Below are 24,741 nucleotides of genomic sequence, written 5' to 3' on the forward strand. Positions count from 1 at the left end.
TAGTAATAGGCTCCCGTTTTTACCTTTTAGGTAAGGAACCTTAATAACGCAAAAGTTTGTACTGGCTATCTGTTTGTAACCATTTTACAGGTAACTGAAATTTTCTAGGAACGTTGCATAATGAATTAAGTCAATAAAATGCTATTTTTTAAATCATTTTTTAATAATCATAATAAATATAATAATTAATTATTTAAAGCTTTTTATATCGATTCAAAAATGACGAAGTTCCATACAAACTTGCACCCCCTATTTCATCCCCTTGGAATAGAATTTCAGGATAAAAAGTATCCTATATTCTAATCCAGGTTACTAACTATATCTGTGCCGAATTTCGTTCAGATCCGTTCGGTAGATTTTGCGTGATGCGCGTACAAACATACAGACAGATAGACGGACAGACAAAAATTAAAAAAAAAATTGTTTTGGCTTCTATTGACCCTAAAAAGACCCCGTATAATTTTTTTTTCTTAAATATCTTCAATGTACAGGCAAACTTCAGTAACAGTTTTATTATATGTATAGATATTATTTAATGTAAATAACTTAAAATAACTTCGAAAATAGTCATTGGTACATAGCCGGGGTGAGATTCGAACCTGTGCCTTCCGGGGTGGGATTCGAAATTTCGAACCTGTGCCTTTTTGCGCCACACGCATTTTAACCGGGCACTTAACCGATTTGACGACCAACGCTCACTTTATATATACCCCATCTGTATATCTAGTGGTATACTCATTACCTTACTTAATTTTAACTCCTCTTTGTATCTGATAAACATTTGAAAAAGGTATAAACTGAAAGCCTCCCCATTATAGCAAACTGCGGGCGTTAATTATGTATTAATCAAGCGATAAACACTACCTAGCGGAAAACGCTGTTCGCTTTGCGACCGCTTGTTTGACCCCGAGAGGTTTATCTGTGTTTGACGATTCAGTTTATTGTACCGAATTTTTTATTTATTTATGTAATCCATTGGCTATTGTAATGTTTTAGTTGAATGACTGACTGTTGGAATAATAATATTTGTGGTTTTGGGCTATATTCAGTATACCCGTATAGTGCAGATACTATTACCTGGCTCACCCAATCCTTGATCGTGGTCAAAAAGGCACACGGATGTAACCGGTATGAACACCAGGAGGAAGAAGAATTAGGTACTTATTGGATAGATTTGTCCGTGTGGTTTTCGGCACTTTAGAATAGAACCACTCATATCTTTCCCGTGGATGTCGTGAAAGTCAACTAAGGGATTAAAATAGAATAGATTTATTTTCAAAATCGGATTAGTACAAGGTATCACTCATTGACCTCACATCACTTAAATCTAATTATAACTACTACCGCTTCCAAAGCGCATGTAAGAAGAAGCGGCGGAACAAACTACACTGCAGCATTTTCACCGGACGTCAATTTACAAATATAGATCTCTTAAATCTAAATCGTGGACGAATGCACAGTGTCTACATTAAAAAACATGAATGAATGAAATTATTTCAATGCGAACATTTCGTCAAATAAATTGATTGGTTTATAAACATAGGATTCCTCTTGTAGGCGATGAGCTAGCAATCCGACACTATTTGAAACTCAATTCCATCATGAAGCCTTACAGCTGAACGTAGAATTTTCAGTCTTTTCGAGACTGTTGGTTCTGTCAACCTCGCAAGGGAAATTGACACATTGTATAATTTCAAGTCGACCGTAGGCCGTAGTCATTTTATAAATCATTGTACTTAAACCGAATATTTATCTCAAATAATATTTGGCACGGTTTATAATTACCTATTATTCACGTCAGTGCCTAAACAGGATCGAATGAACTGGATCTAACGAGAATGAACCAGGGCCCAGTCATCCATAATGGCTGACATCAAACCGACCGCCGCTCTTTGTTGAAACACAATGAACCTCCCATAATTAAGATAAAACCGCAAATATACAACCGAATTTTATATGATTATCGTTGGAGATGCGCTCGGTCATTTTGACCCACTTCGCGAAAAGGAGTAAGTAATTTTCACTTGTATAAAAATGTTATGAATCGTTTAATGTTTCGTGGTGCTTTAGAATTAATTCTTTTTTTTTACCTTGAATTTCGTAAATGGCGTCGTAATAAAATAATTACGAAGATTCATCTAGTACCTACATAATATCGGGGACGTCTTGGCGAGAATGATGCATGTCCTATTCCCAAGGGCCGGGAATCACACGACATCACGTAAGTATGGAAATGTTTATAATTTAAAGAAAAATAATTCTAAAGTTACTTCAAAAAATCACAAAATTAAGAAATATACCTTTATATTAGTGGGTAGGTACCTACCCAATTTACTACCAAATTGTTACATCGCACCGAAATTATCCCAAAATGGCAGTTCGTTAATAAAAACTTGAATCATTACAAAGAAATATACCCTCGAAGAGTACTATTTGGCGAGATCACACCATAAACTTGGATAAAGTTAGGGTCACCAAGTTTGGAAAAAGATCTGGATAAAGTTTTTTTTAAAGTGAGCCAAAGTTAATTTTTTTTTATCTTTGACAAGCGTCTGTTGAACGTGTTAAGGCACAAAACCATAAGTTTACACACACGTAGGTACACCCTGGATTTTTTGTAACCAGTGTTTGTTACTCAGGACAAGAACCATACCGAAACTTTTAAAATCCGTCAAAATGTCAAATGAACTTAGTCTACTTCGTTAAAAAAAAACCTACGTACGAGCGTAGCGCATTCTATTTTTTTAAAATCAAACTACGGCCTCTCTCCTTCTCATCTTTACTTGTTCCTTCTCGGTTACACCCTCGACTGCTATATTTCTGTGTGTTATTTTTTTATTATCATATTACGCGACGTCAAGCCAGTATTTTTACCACTATTGACAAATATCTCCAGGGCGGGCAACCAGATTATCTGTAAGTAGAATTTTTAGATACGAACTATCCGACCTGGCGTGGACAGAGGCTCCTGCATGATTTGTCAGTATTTGTTGGAAATTTGTCCACAATTTGAGACTTATCTAATAAATTCCGAACGCATGGTGACCTTAGCAACAATGATGTTCAATGGGGTTCAAAAAGTACGCCGTAAATTGTATATTCGCCGATTTGCGTTTTACATTAATCTTCTGGAATTGCTTCCGTTTATTGTGGCTTTTAATTTATTAGTTTACGTCATCCATGGAGAAATGCAAATGAGTTTAGTGGAGTACCTAAGTAAACCAAAAACATTAATTTTATACATACATACATACATACATATGATCACGTCTATATCCCTTGCGGGGTAGACAGAGCCAACAGTCTTGAAAAGACTGAATGGCCACGTTCAGCTATTTGGCTTAATGATAGAACCGAGATTCAAATAGTGACAGGTTGCTAGCCCATCGCCTAAAAGAGGAATCCTAAGTTTATAAGCCTATCCCTTAGTCGCCTTTTACGACATCCATGGGAAAGAGATGGTCCTATTCTTTTTTGTAATAGTGCCGGGAACCACACGACACATTAATTTTATAAACATAAATTAGGTAACTGTTCGTGATCATTTTATTAGGACTGTTGTTAGTATTTATGGATACTTTTTTTTAATTTCCTAGGTATTTAGCAGAAGCGACAGTTCAGAGTCGACTGCCATCAAAGGAAAAACCGAATTATTTAATTAAGTGTAATCCTACTACTATTATAAAGGCGAAAGTTTGTATGGATGTTTGTTACTCTTTCACGCAAAAACTACTGAACCGATTACCATGAAATTTGGTATGTAGATAGCTGAAGACCCAGAATAACACATAGGCTACTTTTTATCCCAGAGTTCCCGCGGGATTGATAGGGTTTCCATGCGGACGAAGTCGCGGGCGGCCTCTAGTAGGTATATAATATTTTTGCATTACGAGTACTTTCGCTTTTACTACTTTCTCGGTAACGAAGACCCCGTCTAACCATCAAAATCTAACCCAGCTTGATTAAGATTGTTGCACTAGTTTAAAAATAATTAAACCCTTAGTCGCCTCTTACTCAGTTCACGGTATTTCAAATAAATTCAATATGAAAAATAAAATATAATGTACCCCAAATATTACATCAAATAAGTGAGTAATTAGATGTTACATCGCCTAAACCAATGTAAATTACAATAATCAGCCGCATTGTTATTTAACTGATAGCGATAACGCGGTCACGTATAATTCTGAATTAGTCTAACTGCGCGCGCGCCGTAAACAGACGCGTCTAAAATAAACCAAAATGGCCGGCCGTGCAACGCAGTGTTTATTGAGCATTCCAAAGAGGGGTTATAGCTCAAAAGCGGATAAAAATGTGGCCTTTCTCGGCCTTGGCAATATGGGAGGGTTTATGGCCGCAAACCTAGTCAAAAAGGTGAGTTCTCAAAGTTATTGTGAATGCAAACCGGTTTGGTGTTTGAATAAGAATGTTTATGAATGTATTTGTTTAGTTACGTCTTATTTGTACGGAAAAGCAAAAGACAATTTTATGGTGATTGGTCTTCGTATTTATTTATTAATGTAGATACTGATTTTTATTAAAATATCAACATATCTATGTATTTATTGGTGCCGTGTGGTTCTCGGCACGAATACAAAAAAGAATAGGACCATTCCATTCCTCCCTATCAAACCCGCGGAAACTCCGGGATAAAAAGTAGCCTATATGTCATTCTGGGTCTTCAGCTACCTACATACCAAATTTCATCGTTATCGGTTCATTACTTTTTGCGTGAAAGAGTAACAAACATCCATACTGACATCCTGACATACTCACATACTTTCGCATTTATAATATTAGTAGGATAATAATGTGGTAGTTTCGTATCGTTAGGCATTTAATTACCTAGTAGATATTAGTATATCTTCATAAATACCTCAACCTATTGGAATCCTAACATACCGGCGGTAACGATAACATTACAGAGCACTGAAGCCCACAGCGCCCGAGGGAATGGCATTCCGTTCTCTGTGGGTGGCTTTGTATGGGTGCCTGACAAGATAAAATAACTTTCAAAGTTCAAGCGATAATTTTACGAATTTCATCATACGGTTCTGAATAAATCCAAATTACATACATACATACATCTGAATAAATCCAAATTACATATGTATGTATGTATGTAATTTGTATTTATTCAGAAGCGTATGATGAAATTCGAAGAATTATCACGTGACCATTCACGTCTATATCCCTTGCAGGGTAGAAAAAGCCAACAGTCTTGAAAAGACTGAATGGCCACGTTCAGCTATCTGGCTTAATGATAGAATTGAGATTCAATTAGTGACAGGTTGCTAGCCCATCGCCTAAAAAAGAATCCCAAGTTTGTAAGCATATCCCTTAGTCGCCTTTTACGACATCCATGGGAAAGAGATGGAGTGGTCCTATTCTTTTTTGTATTGGTGCCGGGAACCACACGGCACCAATCCAAATTATGAGATATTTACACACACCTCACGTCTTTATGCTCTGCCAGGTAGACAAACAAATAGTTATAAGACTGAAAAGCCACGTTTGGCATCGTTTTGTGGACGTTATATTCTGAATAAATTCTCTAAAGGGAGAATATTTTTCAATACATAATTATCAATAGTAAAACCTTTCTTCGCAACCTCAACCAGGATATGGCAATAACAAATGTAGGTTTACGAGAACCCTTATTCCTCCTTTCATAATTAATATTACACTTAGAAAAATACTGATTAACGGTACACAAAAGCGGACTTAGGTATTTCTCAGAAATCTCTTCTTGTGTAATCTGTGGACTCTGGGATATTTTCCAGGCAGTTGGACTTAAGTCAGAGGATGGATGAATATTACTCGTATTATTAAAAAAAAAACATTTTTAGGGCCAGTTCACAACGAAGACGCAACGTGACAGTTAGCAAGAACTATTTAAAAATTTACTTCATTTCTATAAGGACACGAAAAATTGCACAAATGTAAAAAGATAGCGAGAATTAAGATATGTATTGTCTTGTATTGCCTGTTGGCTATATAACTCTTAGTTATTTAAAGAAAATTATATAATTTTTCATTTGATATCAGAACAGTACATTGTATAATGTCTTATCTTTAACTAAACAGTTATAATAGGCTTACTTAATGATACTTTCAACCTTGCTATTTAAATGAAGCTGAAATGGTTATAAAATCTTATGCAATCATTCACAGTTTTAATAATAAACAAACATCCAACATGTTTAAGACAATAATTGTATTAAAAAGAGTACGCAAATCTTTTCACAGCACGAATTTGCCTGCTGAAATGCTGTATTTTGACGATTAAAATTTTAAATCTACCTATATTAAAAGTACTTTTCAGAAAAAAATTGTTAAATCTTTTCGTAAAAGTCCGTGAATGTTTTAACGAATCTTTAATTATTCACGTAATCGACTTTTTCCTATTCCATTAAAATCTCTCCCTCAAAATTACCAATACAGAAGTCAATTACAAAAATTAAAACATCGACAAAAGATTAAAGGTAAAAGTAAATTAAAGATTGAGCAGAATTCGTGGCAACCAGTACAATTTAAAATTAAAATTCACTCAATTCATTCAGGATTATGCAGAATTATGCAAATGAGGTGCTCTTTGCTTTGAGTTTTGGGGTCATTTGAAATGAAAAGTAAAACATCTGGACCTGTAATCTGACTAAGATTATATACTAAAGATTCTTGGTATATATTTAGTTACAACCAAATGGATAATTTGTACATACCTTCATATAATCACGTCTATATCCCTTGCTGGAAAGACAGAGCCAACAGTGATGGAATTGAAATTCAAATATTTAAACAGGTTGTTATTCTTAAAACATTACCTAACTAGAGAGGGGGAGATTAATGATTACTTCACATCATTGTAGTTGATCTTAATCTTTCTTCCCCTGTTGCTACGGTAAGAGTCCGATTGAACTCTTAATTATAAGAATTGCACTAAAATTTAATGTACGAGTGAAAATATGCAGTGTAAGTATGAGTTTGCATGACAAGACAGATTGAGGTCTAATGAATTCAATTTACAATAAAATACGGTCCTTATGTATTCTAAAAAGAATTCTTTTTGAACCAGGGCTTCGCTGTGAAAGGCTATGACCATAGGACCATTCCATCTCTTTCCCATGGATGTCGTAAAAGGCGACTAAGGGCCAGGCTTAGAAACTTGGGATTCTTTTTTGGGCGATGGGTTAGCAACCTGTCACTATTTGAATCTCAATTCCATCATTAAGCCAAAATTAAATTTACGCGTGAAAATATGCAGTGTAAGTATGTGTTTGCATGACAAGACAGATAGAGGTTTAATGAATTTAATTTACAATAAAATACGGTCCTTATGTAGGTATTCTAAAAAGAATTCTTTTTGAACCAGGGCTTCGCTGTGAAAGGCTACGACCCATCAAAGGAAGCCGTGACAGCAGCCGCCAAGAACGGTATCACAGGAGCCACATCCATCGCAGCCGCATTGGAAGGTGCAGACGCCGTGGTCTCCATCCTGCCCAGCAACAAAGTGGTCCTGGACGCGTATCTTGGAAAAGATGGCGTCGTTGCACATGTGAGTATAGAATAGAATAGATTAATTTACAAAATTGGATACAAGGTATCACTTATTGACGTCACATCACTTAATTCGAGAGCTGCGTTTAAATTATAGGTCAAAATGAAAACGTTATGTAGCAATTATATTTATCATAACTCACCTCTTTTATTACCATCAAAGTTTTAAGTGCATGACGTGCCTTTTACAAATAAACACTTATAGATTTTCTTTATTTTATTCCAGGCACCCAAAGGAACCCTACTCATAGACTCTAGCACAGTGGACCCCAATGTTCCCAAACAAATTTTTCCAGTAGCCATTGAAAAGGGGGTTGGATTCATCGATGCCCCGGTATCTGGAGGTAAATTATTACATTGTTATTACATACCTAAATATGTTTGTCTTTATCCCTTACGGGGTAGGCAGAGCCAACAGTTTCGAGAAGAATAGAAGGCCACGTTTAGTTTACTTATGAAAAAAGTATTTATTAAATAGTAATTAGCTGAACGTGGCCATTCAGTCTTGAAAAGACTGTTGGCTCTATCTACTCCGCAAGGGATGTAGACGTGACCATATGTATGTATGTATGTTTGTATAATAGTTTCCACCAACTCATAAGTATAAACTTCATTACTATAAGATTTTCCACTCATTTTCGTTCATAATGCTATCGAATAGAATTATTATAAAGATACACAGCATTATTTATCCAAGGGGGGCGACCCGGCCCACTGATAAGCTATCGTTGTCTTATCAACGGCACATTTAGTACGTAACAATAAATGGAGTGATTTGAGAAAAACAATTCTTATCATCGATAACTATTTGTTGCCATCTGAAAAACAAACAGCTGTTACGTGATACTTATTTACCTGATGGGGAAATAACGTTGAGGGAAACCATTGTGAGGAAACCTGCACATTCAGGTAACTGGATGTGTAAGCATGATAGATTCAATACGGGTTAGGTTTACCTGCAAAGGTTGCGGAGGTCAGAGGGGGTAGCTACATGTATAAACCTGACTCACTTAATTCAGGATCCATGGTCAAAGGCATAACCCGGGCTCCTCTCCAGAGTGAAGAGAATGCAACCGGAACTGAAAGCCAGGAGGAAGAAGGGGAAAGAAATCATGCGATATTTTTTACATTCATACATACATATTGTCACGTCTATATCCCTTGCGGGGCAGACAGAGCCAACAGTCTTAAAAAGATTGATAGGCCACGTTCAGCTGTTTGGCTTTGATGGAATTGAGATTCAAATAGTGGCAGGTTGCTAGACCATCGCCTGAAAGAAGAAATCCACGTTGATGATGGTGGATGAAGGGAGGTGAAGAAGGGACGGTGGCAAGTAGAAAGATGTAGTATTTGCCGTCTCCTGAAGACAGAAAGATACACGAATACCATGGATTTCATGTATGTTTTGTTCAAAACAGAGTGAGTCAATAGTCTCAAAAAGACAAGAAAGCCTCAGCGGAGCTGTATAACTGTAGTTTGGAATGGAGATTCTGACAGAGACAGATTGATAGCTCATCGCTTAAATTATCCCAAGGGTTAACCTTGATTGAGTCATACAATAGTTCATCAGTTCTACATTCATTCATTTTTTTTTAATGTACACAATGTGCATTCGTCCTCGATTTAGATTTAAGAGATCTATATTTATAAATTTACGTCCGATGAAAATGCTGCAGTGTAGTTTGTTCCGCCGCTTCTTCTACACATGCGCTTTGGAAGCGGTAGTAGTTATAATTAGATTTAAGTTATGTGACGTCAATAAGTGATACCTTGTATCCAATTTTGAAAATAAATCTTTTCTATTCTATCCTAATAGGGCATTATCCCAACAGAGGAGACAATAAACACCTTCAATAATTCCAGGTACAATGGGAGCCCAGAATGCAACTCTCGCGTTCATGTCAGGAGGTCGCAAGGAGGACTTTGACAGATCCCTCCCCATGCTGAAGGCGATGGGAGCCAAGCAGTTCCACTGCGGTGAGATTGGCGCTGGCCAGGTCGCGAAATTGGCCAATAATATGCTCATGGGCATCACTGGCATGGCCACGGCTGAGTGCATGAATATGGGTATCAAGTAAGTAGTCTTTATAATGCATCTTGATTTTTAAAAAGTTGAGATTCAGGTAAGAAATAAAAAGGAAGCAAAAGAAAGCAAGAAGAGCTTAGGCGATATGTAAAGGAACAAAAAGTACAGTTGGCAAATGCTTCGCGTAACCTTTTTTTGTGGTTATCAAAGGGGTGCCGTGTGGTTCCCGGCGCCAATGGAAAAATGAATAGGACCACTTACGACATCCATTGGGAAAGAGATGGAGTGGTCCTATTCTATTTTTTAATGATGCCGGGAGCCACGCGGCACTGTTTCACGACATTTACATAATTTTGTTTTTTTTTTTTACGGTTTTATTAAGTACACAGATCAAGTAAGCCTCGAAATAAGTTCTAACTTGTATTACGAGATACTAACTCAACGATACTATATTTTATAATAAATACTTATATAGATAAACATCCAAGACCCAGGCCAATCAGAAAAAGTTATTTTCTCATCATGCCATGGCCGGGATTCGAACCCGGGACCTCCGGTGTAACCGCTGCGCCATAGAGGCCTTCAAAATTACAGGAACATTTCTTTATCACAGAATCCATCAAAAATTCCTGATGCTATTGGTAAATTTTAAATCACATCGATTATACGTCTGCTTACCATAAAGAAATTGAATCACCGTTTCCCTCCTGACTTGAGTAACAAATCGTGTCTTTGGATTAATAAAATCGCCGCAGCTTGGTAAATAGGGTGCCATCTGAGTCATTTCAATATCTTATAATGGACTATGCCAATCATTTGCATACAATTGGAAATGGCCTAGTTAAAAGGAATTGATGGCAGTAAAATTTAGGTAGGTATATAATTGAAGTTAACCTGTCATAATGAGATTTGATAATATTTTGAGTTTACGGTTTTTAATGAATCATACATACATATAGTCACGTATATACCTTGCAGGGTAGACAGAGCCAACAGTCTTGAAAAGACTGATAGGCCATGATCAGCTTTTTGGCTTGATGATAAAATTGAGATTCAAATAGTGACACGTTAAAAAAAATGGGAAAGGAACTTCTTCTGATTAGCCTGGGTCTTGGATGTTTATCTATATACCTATAGTATCGTTGAGTTAGTATCTTTAGTTTTAGACTTATGTTATTATATATAATTATAATAAATCTGTAGAGAGGTCATGGAATATATTTTCAAAATAACTATCAGGGGGTGATTAGTGATCGATACTGATGCCAAAAATGCAATCAGTAAAATTTTTGTCTGTCTGTCTGTCTGTCTGTATGTTCTTTATAGAAACAAAAACTACTTGACGGATTTAAACGAAACTTGGTACAGTTATTCTTCATACTCCTGAGCAGGTTATAGTATACTTTTCATTATGCTACAATCACTAGGAACAGAGCAGTGAAGAAAATGTTGGGAAAACGGGAGAAGTTACTTGATTTTTTAAACTTCCGTCGCGTGTGCAGCCTTAATGGTTAAAGATACAGCGAAACTATGTATAATGGAAATATTCTACATAAAATTATTAAAAAAATATCCCAAGACAGCATAAGTCTATCTTTTATGGTTGACTCACAATAACACGTGTAATTCCTAATAGCTTAGCAGTTCGGAGATTTCTGATTATATTTCTTTACTCTGATGTTTATAATACCAATAACACTCACACTCATTCGTAATTCTTAAAAGTTAATATAAGTACCTATTCAATAAAATAAAAATCATCGAAATCAGTATAGAAATACCAAAATTATACATGAAATGAAATACGCTAGCAAGCCATCGCGCGTAAATACTGAATCATGCTATAAGGATTATTTTTGCGTAACGGTTGCCGCGCTCGACGCGGCTAGCGGCGGCAGGGTATAAAAGGGGCGGGAGGGGAGTGCAAGCTTCATGACCAAGGCAGCCAGGGGGAGACTTCACGCAGTTCTCTCCTCCAGCCTCCCCCTGAGGACGAAGCTCGGGATCTACCAAACGTACGTCAGATCCCGCCTCACGTACGCGGCCCCGGCGTGGTACGCATTCTGCTCTGAGACCAACAGGAGAAGACTCAGAGCCCAAGAGAACCAACGTCTCAGAGCAGTCGTCGGAGCCCCGCGCTACGTGAGGAACTCGACGATCCGCAGGGACCTGAAGTGGGAGAACCTAGATATTCGAGAGGGCGGACGCGTCATCACACAGCCACCTGCGCGTCATCTCGCCGCTCCACGCCCGCCCTCCGGGCCGTCGGGTGAAACTCTCCCCTCGCTGCCTTGCGGCAGACGTCGTCGACCAGTGATAACGCCGCCGCCGATGGGAACTCCCAGTGTATGAAGTCGTGAAGACCCAGGCCGTCACGGCCGCCCCATCGACCTGCCTACAGTTGTAGGCAGCGATGATGCCATTGAAGAGACCATTTATCAAGGAAGGCTTTAGGCTATATACTAGCTGTGCCCGCGACTCCATCCGCGTGGAATAGTTATTTTGGGCATCATTGCAGCCCTCAAGGGTGAATAATTTTCGCCGTGTTCTTTTCACATTTTCCATTATTTCTTCGCTCCTTACAGTTGCAGCGTGATGTTATATAGCCTAAAGCCTTCCTCAATAATTGGTCTATTCAACACAAAAAGATTTTTTCAATTCGAACCAGCACTTCCTGAAATTAGCGCGTTCAAACAAACAAACTCTTCAGCTTTATAATATTAGTACAGATTTTGACTACAGTTTTGTCTATCAGTCTATGTATTATAATTATTAATTAATAGCTTTTTATATCGATTTAAAAAATGACGAAGTTCCATACAAACTTGCACCCCCTATTTCATCCCCTTGGGATAGAATTTCAGGATAAATAGTAGCCTATATTCTAATCCAGGTTACTAACTATATCTGTGCCGAATTTCGTTCAGATCCGTTCGGTAGATTTTGCGTGATGCGCGTACAAACATACAGACAGACAGACGGACAGACAGACAGACAGACAGACAAAAATTCTAAAAAAAATTGTTTTGGCTTCTATTGACCCTAAAAAGACCCCTTATATTTTTTTTTCTTAAATATCTTTAATGTACAGACAAAGTTCAGTTACAGTTTTATTATATGTTTGGATTACGTCTAGCTGCAACTATTAGGAGCGAAGAAATAATGGAAAATGTGAAAAAAATCGGGGAAGGAGCATCCTTGAGGGCTTCAATGATGCCCAAAATAACTATTCCGCGCGGACGAAGTCGCAGGCACAGCTAGTTATATATAATTATGTAAATGCCGTGTGGTTCCCGGCACCAACACAAAAAAGAATAGGACCATTCCATTTCTTGCCCATGGATGTCGTAAAAGGCGACTGATAGGCTTACAAAACTTGGGATTCTTTTTTAGGCGATGGGCTAGCAACCTGTCACTATTTGAATCTCAATTCTATCATTGAGCCAAATAGCTGAACGTGGTCATTCAGTCTTTTCAAGACTGTTGGCTCTGTCTACCCCGCAAGGGACATAGACGTCACCATATGTATGTATGTAAATGTAAAAGTAATCGTATCTTTCTTACAGAATGGGTTTAGACCCCAAGGTTCTCCTAGATGTCTTGAACAACTCCTCGGCCCGCTCGTGGTCTACCGAGGTCTACTGCCCGGTGCCTGGCCTGGTGCCTACCGCTCCTTCTAGCAAGAACTATGACGGTGGCTTCAAGAATGAACTCATGGTCAAGGTGAGCGTGTAAAAATTCTTTGAATGAATGAATGAATGAAAGATTTATTTGAACAACCCAACGTACAGAAGCTTCAAAAACATATAACATAAAAAAAAAATCTTAAGAATAAGAAGTTATGCGCTGCAGCAATTTAAAAGGGTCATAACAACAAACAGTCTTGAAAAGACTGTTTGGCCTCCGCCACCATCAGCTGTTTGGCTTGATGATAGAATTGATATTTATATAGTTCGATAGTTATATAGTTTCGACGGCCTCTGTGGCTCAGCGGTAGTACGCTTGTCTGTGACACTGGAGGTCCCGGGTTCGAATCCCGGTCAAGGCATGATGAGAAAAGAACTTTTTCTGATTGTCCTGGGTCTTGGATGTTTATCTATATAAGTATTTATTATAAAATATAGTATCGTTGAGTTAGTATCTCGTAACACAAGTTTCGAACTAACTTCGAGGCTAACTCAATCAGTGTAAAAAAAAAAAAAAAAAAATAGTGACTGGTTGCTAGTTCATCGCCTAAAAAAAGAATTCCAAGTTTATTCTATCATTAAGCCAAATAGCTGAGCGTGGCCTACCAGTATTTTCAAGACTGATGGCTCTTCCCCACAAGGGATATAGACGTGACCGATATGTATGTATGTATATTATATCTATTCCAGGATCTGGAGCTCGCCAGTGGCATGGCTCTCGGCATCCGGTCACCCATCCCGCTCGGGGCCGTCGCGACTCAGCTGTACCGAATGGCGCAAACAAGAGGCTTCGGACAAAAGGACTTCTCATATATTTATCAGCTTTTGAAAGAAGATAAACAATAGATAATAGAATTTTTAAAAGATAAATTTGCTTTATTTACCCTTAAGTGACGAGTTTGTGTGGAGAGATTGATGAATTTGGATGACCCAAAAATGGATTGTGGCAAGTGGAAAGATTACATACATACATATGATTACGTCTATATCCCTAGCGGGGAAGACAGAGCCACCAGTCTTGAAAAGACAGATAGGCCACGCTCAGCTGTTTGGCTTGGTGATAGAATTGAGATTCAAATAGTGACAGATTGCTAGCCCATCGCCTAAAAGAGGAATCCCAAGTTTATAAGCCTATCCCTCAGTCGCCTTTTACGACATCCGTGGGAAAGAGATGGAGTGGTCCTATTCTTTTTTGTAATTCTGCCGGGAAACACACGGCACTGCCGGGAACCACACACTCTCTGAATACCCCTACAGGAGTGATATTTAAATATAATTTAACATACATTATTGTTTTTGTATTGCCAGTCGTACCCTCGTTCCAATGCAGCGGGCCTGGGTACCCCTACACACACTTTTCCTTCTTAAGAAAAATACATGCCAAAGTTCAGCTTTTTACAGTCAAATTACTTTTAAACTGCTTATCGCATCCATACTTACATCCATTGGTACTAATATTATAAATGCGAAAGTGAGTTTGTTTGTTACCTCTTCACCTTTAAACTACAGAACCGATCTGCATGAAATATTGCATAGGTACGTATAGTTTGGCGTACGGAGAAGGTCATAGGGTAACTTTAATCTCGGTAAAAATTCCCGGGGGATTTGCGAAACATCTATATATTTTTGGAAAGCTAAAGTAAAAGCTAGTAAATCCTCATTTCAGCCCGAAGCTAAAACTGTATCGCTCCACAGATGGCGGCTAAATAAAAAAAAAAAAAAAAGAAATAAATGTCATTGTATTCAAATTTGGAACTCGTGCCAATTTAGCTGGGACGGCGGCATTCGCGCCGATAAGTTATGGAAAAACGCTGGCTGGTTTGATATTTCATTTTCGTCCAATACTGTTCAATTTCCTACCCATCTTGTGTTAAAGGTGTACCATTTCTTATCAATGTAATAGAATAAAGCAAAATGATTTTTATTAAAATTAAAAAAAATATTCATTCAAAAGAATTCGTTGTTGGAAATCAACAATTTTTTTATTTTACATTTTCATTGACAGCCTGTATGACGCAGTTATCGGATTCTCGCTTCCGAACCAATGGGTCCTGGATTCGATCCCAGATCAGGTCATGAAAATAGTCATTGCACCACGAGTCAAACAAAGCGAATCCATTTCGTATTTTATTTTCCTACAAATCAAAGCGAAACCAGATTATAATTTATTTTTCTACAAATCTCATTGCAAATTTATTGTGCTTTAAATGTTTCAGCGTGAAGTATACAGCTTTGTATCAAAAGTTTTTGTAAATTCAAAAACGCGTTGTACTTAAGACTTGCTTTGTTATAGTACAAAAAATGGCATTTCCCGCCAAAAGAACCCGAAGTAGAGTGACGTTAAAAAACTGAGCATCGTCCGAAATGGCCGGTTAAACGCAAGCAATGCCTCGTTTGAACGATTCAAGTGAGCTTGCATCGAGTAACGTTGGGCAGTGATAATTTGTATAATATAATTGTTTTGGTGTAGATTCTTTAACGGCTCTAATTATAACTGAAGAATGTTTGAAAAATAAAATATAACTAGGACAAAGTTGTCGACATATAGAAACATAGGCTGGAAGTTAAGTAGATGTAGCGTTTTAGTAAAACGTCGCAGGTAAACGAGATGGGAGATAATTTAAAAATATAATAGAATAAAGACAATCTTTATAAGAACTAGTTTTACAATTTGTTAAAGGGCGTGGGTTTAGCTATAGACATGAGATCCAGCAAGAAGCCGCCAGAAGATGGCGACCTACTTAACGGTGAACGCGGTAGTAATCTAAAGGGTTCCCAGACTGTGAAGAGTGGCGTCAAGAAAGAAAGGACAGGTACGCTTTTGGTAACTGTAGCTGGGAGCCTTATTTCATTATTTCTTTGTAGACAGTTACAAAAAGCAGACAACCTGTCTTGATTACAGAATCTAGCAGTATCGAGTTCTGTTTGGCGCAGTAGTAACATGGCACGCGCAACGGCGTTTTGATAAACTATCGCTATCCCGTTTTCACGCGTCGTAATAAAAAGCGAAACAGCGATAGTTGTGTCATTGTGTCGCTTGCTTGTGTGATTTTGTCGTATATTATCAAAAGTACAGCTATTTCTTTAAAAATATCAATTACATTGTCCATCTCCAAGTAACCGCTGAACGTGTAAACGAGCCTACATTCAAAAAACCCAACACAAACGGAGCTTATATGCGCCTAACTTTCATTTATAACCCAGTCACATTAATGTAAGAACTCTTTTGTGCTGAGAAAAATATGATTATGACAGAGACCGTCCCTCCTATTGTCCTTTATTCGATTTTTTTCCTCCAAAAAACTCAATATGGATGGCATTTTTTGCCGTCCGAAAGCCGAGGCGGGGAATTAAAAGGGATGCGTCCATTCCGCTCGGCGGTGGAAGTAGGGAATGTGAATATTATAAGATTTTCGTATGAAGTGTTTTGTATAAAAAAAAAGATTTAAGTCATTGTTTCAATTTATCGTGTGGATTCTACAAAACGAAAATAATTATTGCAAGATTGACCTTTAAGTCTAATAATTAAAGGCTAATAAGCTGCATCTTATACGCATCTTATGCTTTTTATTGTTATATGTGTGCATAAAGTAAATATAAATATACTTATAATGATATATCAATGCTAATCAATGCATAATTTGATTAGTTAGGTTAGTAAGAAACACATTCTGATCTTCGATAAAGTATTAAGAAAATATCTTGTTATTACCTACCATAGGAAAGGGAATGGATATTTTTTTTTAATTTTGGGAATAGCAATAAAGAATATCAAAAAATGATAGCCATAATATTATTTAAGGTATTTTAAAGCAATATTGTAATGAGACTCGATTCCATCACTAAGCCATACAGCTGAACGTGGCCTTTCAGTCTTTTCAATATCGTCAGCTCTGTCTACCCCGCAAGGGATTTAGACGTAACTGTATGTATGTTTTATAATGAACACTACATTGAGATACGTATTAAACCAAATAAGTATCTTAATTTAAGAATTAAATAAAGGTCATTGTACACATTCATAAATCACCGAATGGAATCCTTATTTTCCTCACGTAAACCACAAAGAAAATTAAGGAGCGTCGTGTAAATTTTTCGGAGCTGACTATAGGCGCACGAAAATGTATCGGAGGAATCCAAATAGCATTCCTGTCACGATTCGCCATTACTTGCCGGCAGTGACTTCCAATTTCACCCATCACAATACAAACACACCTTAAAATCAACCATTATCAAACGAAAATAAATTCTATTCCCGAAACTGTAAGGTTGAAAGTCAATTTGTTGGTCGCATGAGTTATATCATTCTCGACACCGGAGCAAACATCGTAACGTGAAAATTTTAAATTTCGTGTTTAAGTGAAATTTTATTGGGATTCCCTATTTTTATTGGACGTTTCCCAAAATATTGCTAGTTGAATATTTGCGTAATGCAAATAAACTATTATTTGCGAATAGAGATATTCTTGACAACTGTGTAATGTTGGTGCCGTGTGGTTTCCGGCACCAATACAAAAAAGAATAGGGCCACTCCATCTCTTTCCCATACATAAGGGGTTCATCATTTAGGCTATCAGCTGAACGTGGCCTATCAACATTTCAAAATTGCTGGCTCGGCCCGCAAGGGATATAGACGTGATAATTTATTTTTATGTATCAATATCACTATCTACGTTAGTACCACACGGAGTATTATTTCAATTGCATATTGTACACCTAGTTCTAAACTAGCGAAGCATTAAAGGCAATTTAAGCAGTAACATCAACACGAATATCCATAAACGGCAAGTTTTTTATAACACAATACGTATTTATGAGACGGCAAACATGACGATCCCACGGGACGTCTTTATAATTCGTGTTCAGATAATAAGCTGTGTGGATTTCTGCCACAATATTAACATAGATGGCGGAAGATAAGGGGACTGATGCGAATCTTATTACTCTGGAGATTGAAAGTATATTATTAAAAAGTATCTGAGTATATATGTTTGCGTAAAACGAAATAAACGTATAGTTACGTCTGTATCCCTGGCGGAGTAGACGGAGTCAATAGTCTTGAAGAGACAAAAATGCCATGTTCAGCTATTTGGCTTGATGATATAATTGAGATTAAAATAGTAACGGGTTGGTAGCCCATCGCCTAAAAGAAGAATCCCAAGTTTATAAGCCATCCCTTAGTCGCCTTTTACGACATCCATGGGAACGAGATGGAGTGGTCCTATTCTTTTTTTTTATTGGTGCCGGGAACCACACGGCACACAGATTAAAGTATATGAAACGAAATATACGTATAGTTACGTCTGTTCCCCTTGCGGAGTAGACAGAGTCAATAGTCTTGAAGAGACAAAAATGCCATGTCCAGCTGTATGGCTCAATGAAGAAAAAAGAATCCAAGGATTATTAGCCTTTCCCTTAGTCGCCTTTTACAACATCCACTCATTCATTCACTGCTCTTTCATTTGACATTTCTCCATAGGCAATTACGAACATTTGGGTTGCTCACGTCAACTTTCTAACCTTTTATACTTTTAAAACCGCCATTTTGACTATCTGTCAAAAAACGATTTATTGAATCCGCTTTTGCTATTTCGGCATACAGATTCGGTATATCCGTTTTGGTGTTACTGCGACACAAACAAACACATACATACATATGGTCACGACTATATCCCTTGCGGGGTAGACAGAGCCAACAGTCTTGAAAATACTGAATGGCCACGTTCAGCTATTTGGTTTAATGACAGAATTGAGATTCAAATAGTGACAGGTTGCTTACCCCATCACCTAAAAAAGAATCCCAAGTTTGTAGGCCTATCCCTTAGTCGCCTTTTACGACATCCATGGGAAAGTGATGGAGTGGTTCTATTTTTTATTGTATTGGTGCCGGGAACAAACACGACAAATTGATATCACTCCTCTTTTATGGCGGCGGTTCAAAAAAACTACAAACGTGATTGTTGTACCTGCACTGTCGTGTCGTGATTAGAATGCTTATTAGCATACAAAGTGGAGATAAAATTCTTCGTGCAATGGCGCATTATTTATACTATCTAATTCAGAAGTGTTTAAAAGTACGTAAACCTTTTTTAATAGACAATTATACTGTAGAATTCATCGTAGATCTTTCCTCATACATACATACATAGGTATAATCAGGTCTATATCCCTTGCGGGGTAGACAGAGCCAACGCTCTTGAAAAGACTGAAAGGCCACGTTCAGCTGCATGGTATAATGATGGAATTGAGATTCAAATAGTGACAGATTGCTAGCCCATCGAGTACAAGAATCTTAAGTTTAGTAGCGTTTCCCTTAGTAGCCTTTTACGACATCCATGGGGATGGTAACCATGAATCTCGTAAAAACAAATTTAAAATGATCAGTGAAAGCCAAAACTAACGTGCATTGACTAAAATAAAGAATACCTTCTTGTAATAGTTGGGGTCTTAAATAAAGGAAATTTAAATAAAATAAAATAATTAAATTAATGACGTCCTGGTAAAGGGTCACGTCAAGAGTATCCTAAACCGAGGAGTTTGCATGAAGAGAGTTATGAATGTGGATGAAGCGAAGGAAGTGTGTAGAGATCGTGGCAAGTGGAAAGAGGTAGTTTCTGCCTATGTATGTTTGTTGAGTTCAAGGTTACCTTTAGCCAGCGTTTTGATCAACGTGACTGAAGCAAAATATGTATGCAAACGAAATTTATAAAAAAAAATAACAACCATTGTCGGAAAATATTGCAAAAAATACACCCTCTAATGTGACTTTAATGGATTTCATATCATCATATTCAAAGGTTTTACTCTGAATAGAGTTAATGTTGAACGTTTAAGTACATACATACATACATATAATCACGTCTATATCTCATGCGGGGTAAATAGAGCCAACAGTCTTGAAAATACTGATAGGCCACGATGCTGTTTGGCTTACTGATAGAATTGAGATTCACATTAAAGTACTCCTAACAAGTACTTAAGTATTCTTAAGTGCCGTGTGGTCCCAAAATAAAAAGTAATAGAACCACTCCATCTCTTGCTCATGGATGTCATAAAAGGCGACTAAGGGATAGGCCTATAAACTTGGGATTCTTCTTATAGGTAATGCTAGCAACCTGCCACTATTTGAATCTCAGTTCTATCATTAAGCCTAACAGCTGAACGTGGCGTGTGAGTATTTCAAGACTGCTTGCTCTATCTACCCCGCAAGGGGTATCGACGTGATCAAATGAATGAATAAAGTAATATATAGCATACATACATATACATATATAATCACGCCTAAATCCCTTGCGGGGTAGACAGAGCCAACAGTCTTGTAAAGACTGAAAGGCCACGTTCAGCTATTTGGATTTAAGATAGAATTGAGATTCAGATAATGACAGGTTGCTAGCCCATCGCCTAAAAGAAGAATCCCAAGTTTATAAGCCTACCCCTTAGTCGCCTTTTACGACATCCATGGGAGAGATGGAGTGGTCTTATTCTTTTTTCTATTGGTGCCGGGAACCACACGGCTCTATAATACAGAAACATATTTATTTATATTTCACAGGAATATTAATTGATATAGTATAGTTAGTTCGTAACAATTAATTACTTAGTAAGTATTTCATGACAATATCAGTGTAATACATGTAATGGAACAAATTAATGGTTCAATCAAGCAGAGTTCCATTTGTCCTTCACGATCAGATATGAGACTTAATATACAAAAAGCTTTCTATATGAATTACTGATTGTCAATCTAAATATACAAAAGAGGTCATTGACTGACTGATTGAATGACATTTGGGTCTATTGATTAAAATATTTCATTATGTGCCGTGTGGTTCCCTGCAACATTAGAAAAATAAATAGGACCACTATTTCCCATGGATGTCGTGAAAGGCGACTAAGGGATTGGCTTATAAACTTGGGATTCTTCCCTTAGGCGATGGGCCAGCAACCTGTCACTATTTGAATCTCAATTCTATCATAAAGCCTAACACCTGAACTGACTGGCCTATCAGTCTTTACAAGACTGTTGGCTGTGTCTACCCGCAAGAGATATAGACGTGATTATATGTATGTATGTTTTTCTTATGTGATTTAGGGGTGTACTAAGATAGGGTTTTAAGAAATTCACGCGGAATGGAAATTAATAAGATCTAAAGTAAAGATCTTATTAATTTCCTAGTTTTTATGAGTAAACCTCTATAATTCAGTAAAATTTTGTGAATAATATAAATAAATTTATTGTTATTTATTAATTCGGCCTCTGTGGCGCAGCAAATAATAATGGACGTAGACAAATAAAAAATACTGATAGACAAACGCACTACTTGACCATCAATATTTTTTATTTTACTCTATTAAGAACAGCGATCTTTTCAATGGCTTTTCATTCCGGCACATCTGCAGCACTAAGAATGCCTATTTTAAATTTCCAAGTCGCTTCGTCATAGTAGAAATGTTCGTGGAGTAATGCGAATCTCGAAATGAGACCGTGAAGTTGTATTGAGACACACTGATAAGATGATTGGTGAATAATATTTAAAACAATTAAGAATGGAACACATATAAAAATATAAAAAAATGTGGATGAGTATAAAATGAATCGAAAAAACTGATTTAATTCTATATTCATACATATAGATCCCATGCGAGGAAGACATAACCAACAGTCTTGAAAAGACTGAAAGGCCACGTTCAGCTATTTGGCTTTAAGATAGAATTGAGATTTATATAGTGACAGGTTGCAAGCCCATTGCCTAAAGGAAGAATCCCAAGTTTATAAACCTATCCCTTAGTCGTACGACATCCGTGGGGAAGAGATGGAGTAGTCCTATTCTTTTTTCTATTGTTGTCGGGAACCACACGGCACTATTACACGGATTATTTATAGTCCTCATCATTTTTCATCGAAGTATGAATGCGTGCATCGAATCATGGAAGCGGTAGTAGTTATAATTAGATTTAAGTAATGTGACGTCAATAAATGTATCCAAAATCATGAAAGTAAATCTATTCTTTTCTATTCTATCGATTATCTTCGATAAAATAATAATTTGATAACGTTAAAAAAAATATTTTACCGAAGACGATCGTAACAATAACGTTATTGTTGTCCAATCTTCACGTCCGTATGTCACAAGCAGCGTCTGCCATCACTCCCAGGACATTTGGTTTGCTTTAATATAATTAGTTGGACTAACTTGAGGACAGGATAAAGCAAGTTCCCTTGGGAGTGGTGTATTATTTAATTATTGTGTAGACTGAATCTCTGATCAATTATTAAGTGAATTAAATAACTCATGTGATTACATACATGTCATCACATCTTTATCCCTTGCGGGGTAGACAGAGCCAACAGTCTTGTAAAAGACTGAAAGGCCGCTGTTTGGCTTTTTGATAGAATTGAGATTCAAATAGTAACAGGTTGCTAGCCCATCGCCTAAAAAAGAATCCCAAGTTTGTAAGCCTAACCCTTAGTCGCCTTTTACTACATCCATGGGAAAGAGATGGAGTGGTCCTATTTTTTTTTTGTATTGGTGCCAGGAACTACACGGCACTGATTATAATTATCACCAATTATTTATTAACTTGGCTGAATTAAATAACTCATATGATTACTCATGTGATTAGAGTAATGAGTGTAGAGGAAACGGGAGAGGTCTGTTAGGATCGTAGCAAGTGGAATTCCATAGTCTCTGCCTACCCCAATGGGAAACAGGCGTGATGGTATGTATGTGATTAAAGTAATCCTAATGCTAAATGTTAGTTTACTAAGAAAAAATGTAAATGAACACACAAGACTGTTGCAATACACACATACATATTTGTATAAAATCACGTCTGTGGCGACATCTTTTCGTCACAAGTCACAACAGTTAATCACGCGACGCTATCACCCAATAAGAGCGGAGAGTCTAAATCGCGCAAGCAAAGATTTTACGGATTGGAGAATATGTACAATCTCCGACACAACGTACCATCTAGTCTGGCGGAAGATTTTACTTATTAGATAGAACTTTATTTATTTATTTGTTAGTACATCAAGGAAAATAAGAATAAAACTTTGTGGCGGTCGACCACGAATCATCGCTCCAGCTACACGTCTATATCCTAGATTGGGTAAGTCAGGTTCCTGTTTTATATCAACCCAAGTTTAAGTTAACTTTTGTTACTTTTGTCATTTTAATTTGTGATCATAACAAAAATAAATCTTAATTAACTTCGACGGCAAATTTAATTTGAATTATTAAAGGATGTTCAAATCAAATCAATCTTCAGATGCTGTACACGTCTTGAGCAATTTCCCTTGCTTCCTTGCCAGATTTTTATGACGTGAAGTGGAAGGAAGGCCCTCGGGACGCCGTGGCGGGAATAACAATGGCGGTGTATTTTTTTTTAATTTTAACTTCGCTGTGGCGAAGACGTTGAGGCTATGCGGATTTGTGAGCTGCGGGATTAAGCGTCCTCATACGTGACGGGTTAGAATTACAAATAATTATATTTAGAAGGAGATAGATAGATAGATAGACTCTTTATTGAACTATAAGAAAAAGAAAAAAAAGGTTCTTGAGAGAAGATTATTTTTAACCTGCATTAACTATTTATTACCTAACTAGGTATATACCTTAGCATGGCCCTTAGCCTAACTAACATAATGCCTGTTTCGCTGCAGGATTTTTCGCTTCAGCTTCACCTTGATCTGACCTTTAGACAGGACGTCCTCGATTTAATCAAGGTACATATTACCTTTTTATTCCTGGACCTTAAAGCAACGCTTAACATGAAGAATAATCATATGTCTCTTGTTTGTCCAGATATAGCCTTCCACCGCAGCATTATAGGTACATTTTCATTTCTTGAAATTACGAATACATTCTACTAATATTATAAATACGTAAGTATGTAAGTATGGATGTTTGTTACTCTTTCACGCAACACCTACTGAACCGATTACGATGAAATTTGGTATGTGGGTAGCTGAAAACCCAGAATAACATATAGGCTACTTTTTATCCCAGAGTTTTATAGATTGATAGGATTTCCATGCAAACGAAGTAGCTGGCGGCATCTAGTTAAAAATACTGTTGAAAATATCGAAAAAAATAATAACAGTATGGTGTAGAAAATATTTTAATATCAAACTCGTACGGTCAAGCACTGAAAACATGGTAATTTTTTTAACTGGCAAAAGAACACAGCGTTGTAAAATGTAATGCAATTGAGAGCACTTGTGCCGAGCCCCATAAAAACGCGAAAACACGCCCTTAATGAGCAATTAGTCGACATGTGTCCGCTAATTCCCGGCTTATGGCCATATATTCCCATTGAAGCCCCGTTGGGAATCTGAATTTACAAATTTAAATAAATACACATTTTATTTTACATGACAAAGAAAGTTTTAGATTAGGCCAAAGTATATCTGCAGCTGAATCCGCCAACCGAACTTAATTGCTAGACGTGATAGGTTATAGGTACAAG

At 37.1% G+C, this 24,741-nt stretch overlaps 1 protein-coding gene across 1 annotated transcript; it reads left to right on the plus strand.

The window, feature by feature from the left end:
- Window positions 1-4,179: 4,179 nt before the first annotated feature.
- LOC106142661 (NAD-dependent L-serine dehydrogenase) lies at window positions 4,180-14,139 on the plus strand. The gene is made up of 6 exons (XM_013344510.2): window positions 4,180-4,374; window positions 7,373-7,555; window positions 7,784-7,901; window positions 9,421-9,631; window positions 13,150-13,306; window positions 13,960-14,139. The coding sequence occupies exons 1-6, from the start codon at window positions 4,243-4,245 to the stop codon at window positions 14,113-14,115; spliced, it is 957 nt and encodes a 318-aa protein (XP_013199964.1). The 5' UTR covers window positions 4,180-4,242; the 3' UTR covers window positions 14,116-14,139.
- Window positions 14,140-24,741: the final 10,602 nt, after the last annotated feature.

This window comes from Amyelois transitella, chromosome 12 (assembly GCF_032362555.1).
Source record: "Amyelois transitella isolate CPQ chromosome 12, ilAmyTran1.1, whole genome shotgun sequence".
Taxonomy (NCBI): domain Eukaryota; kingdom Metazoa; phylum Arthropoda; class Insecta; order Lepidoptera; family Pyralidae; genus Amyelois; species Amyelois transitella.

Excerpts from the sequence above, each read along its gene's own strand:
- LOC106142661 (XM_013344510.2), top strand. The coding sequence starts at position 4,243 with ATGGCCGGCCGTGCAACGCAGTGTTTATTGAGCATTCCAAAGAGGGGT. Across the intron at positions 4,375-7,372 it reads CCGCAAACCTAGTCAAAAAG|GGCTTCGCTGTGAAAGGCTA; the intron begins GTGAGTTCTCAA and ends TTTTTGAACCAG. Across the intron at positions 7,556-7,783 it reads AAGATGGCGTCGTTGCACAT|GCACCCAAAGGAACCCTACT; the intron begins GTGAGTATAGAA and ends ATTTTATTCCAG.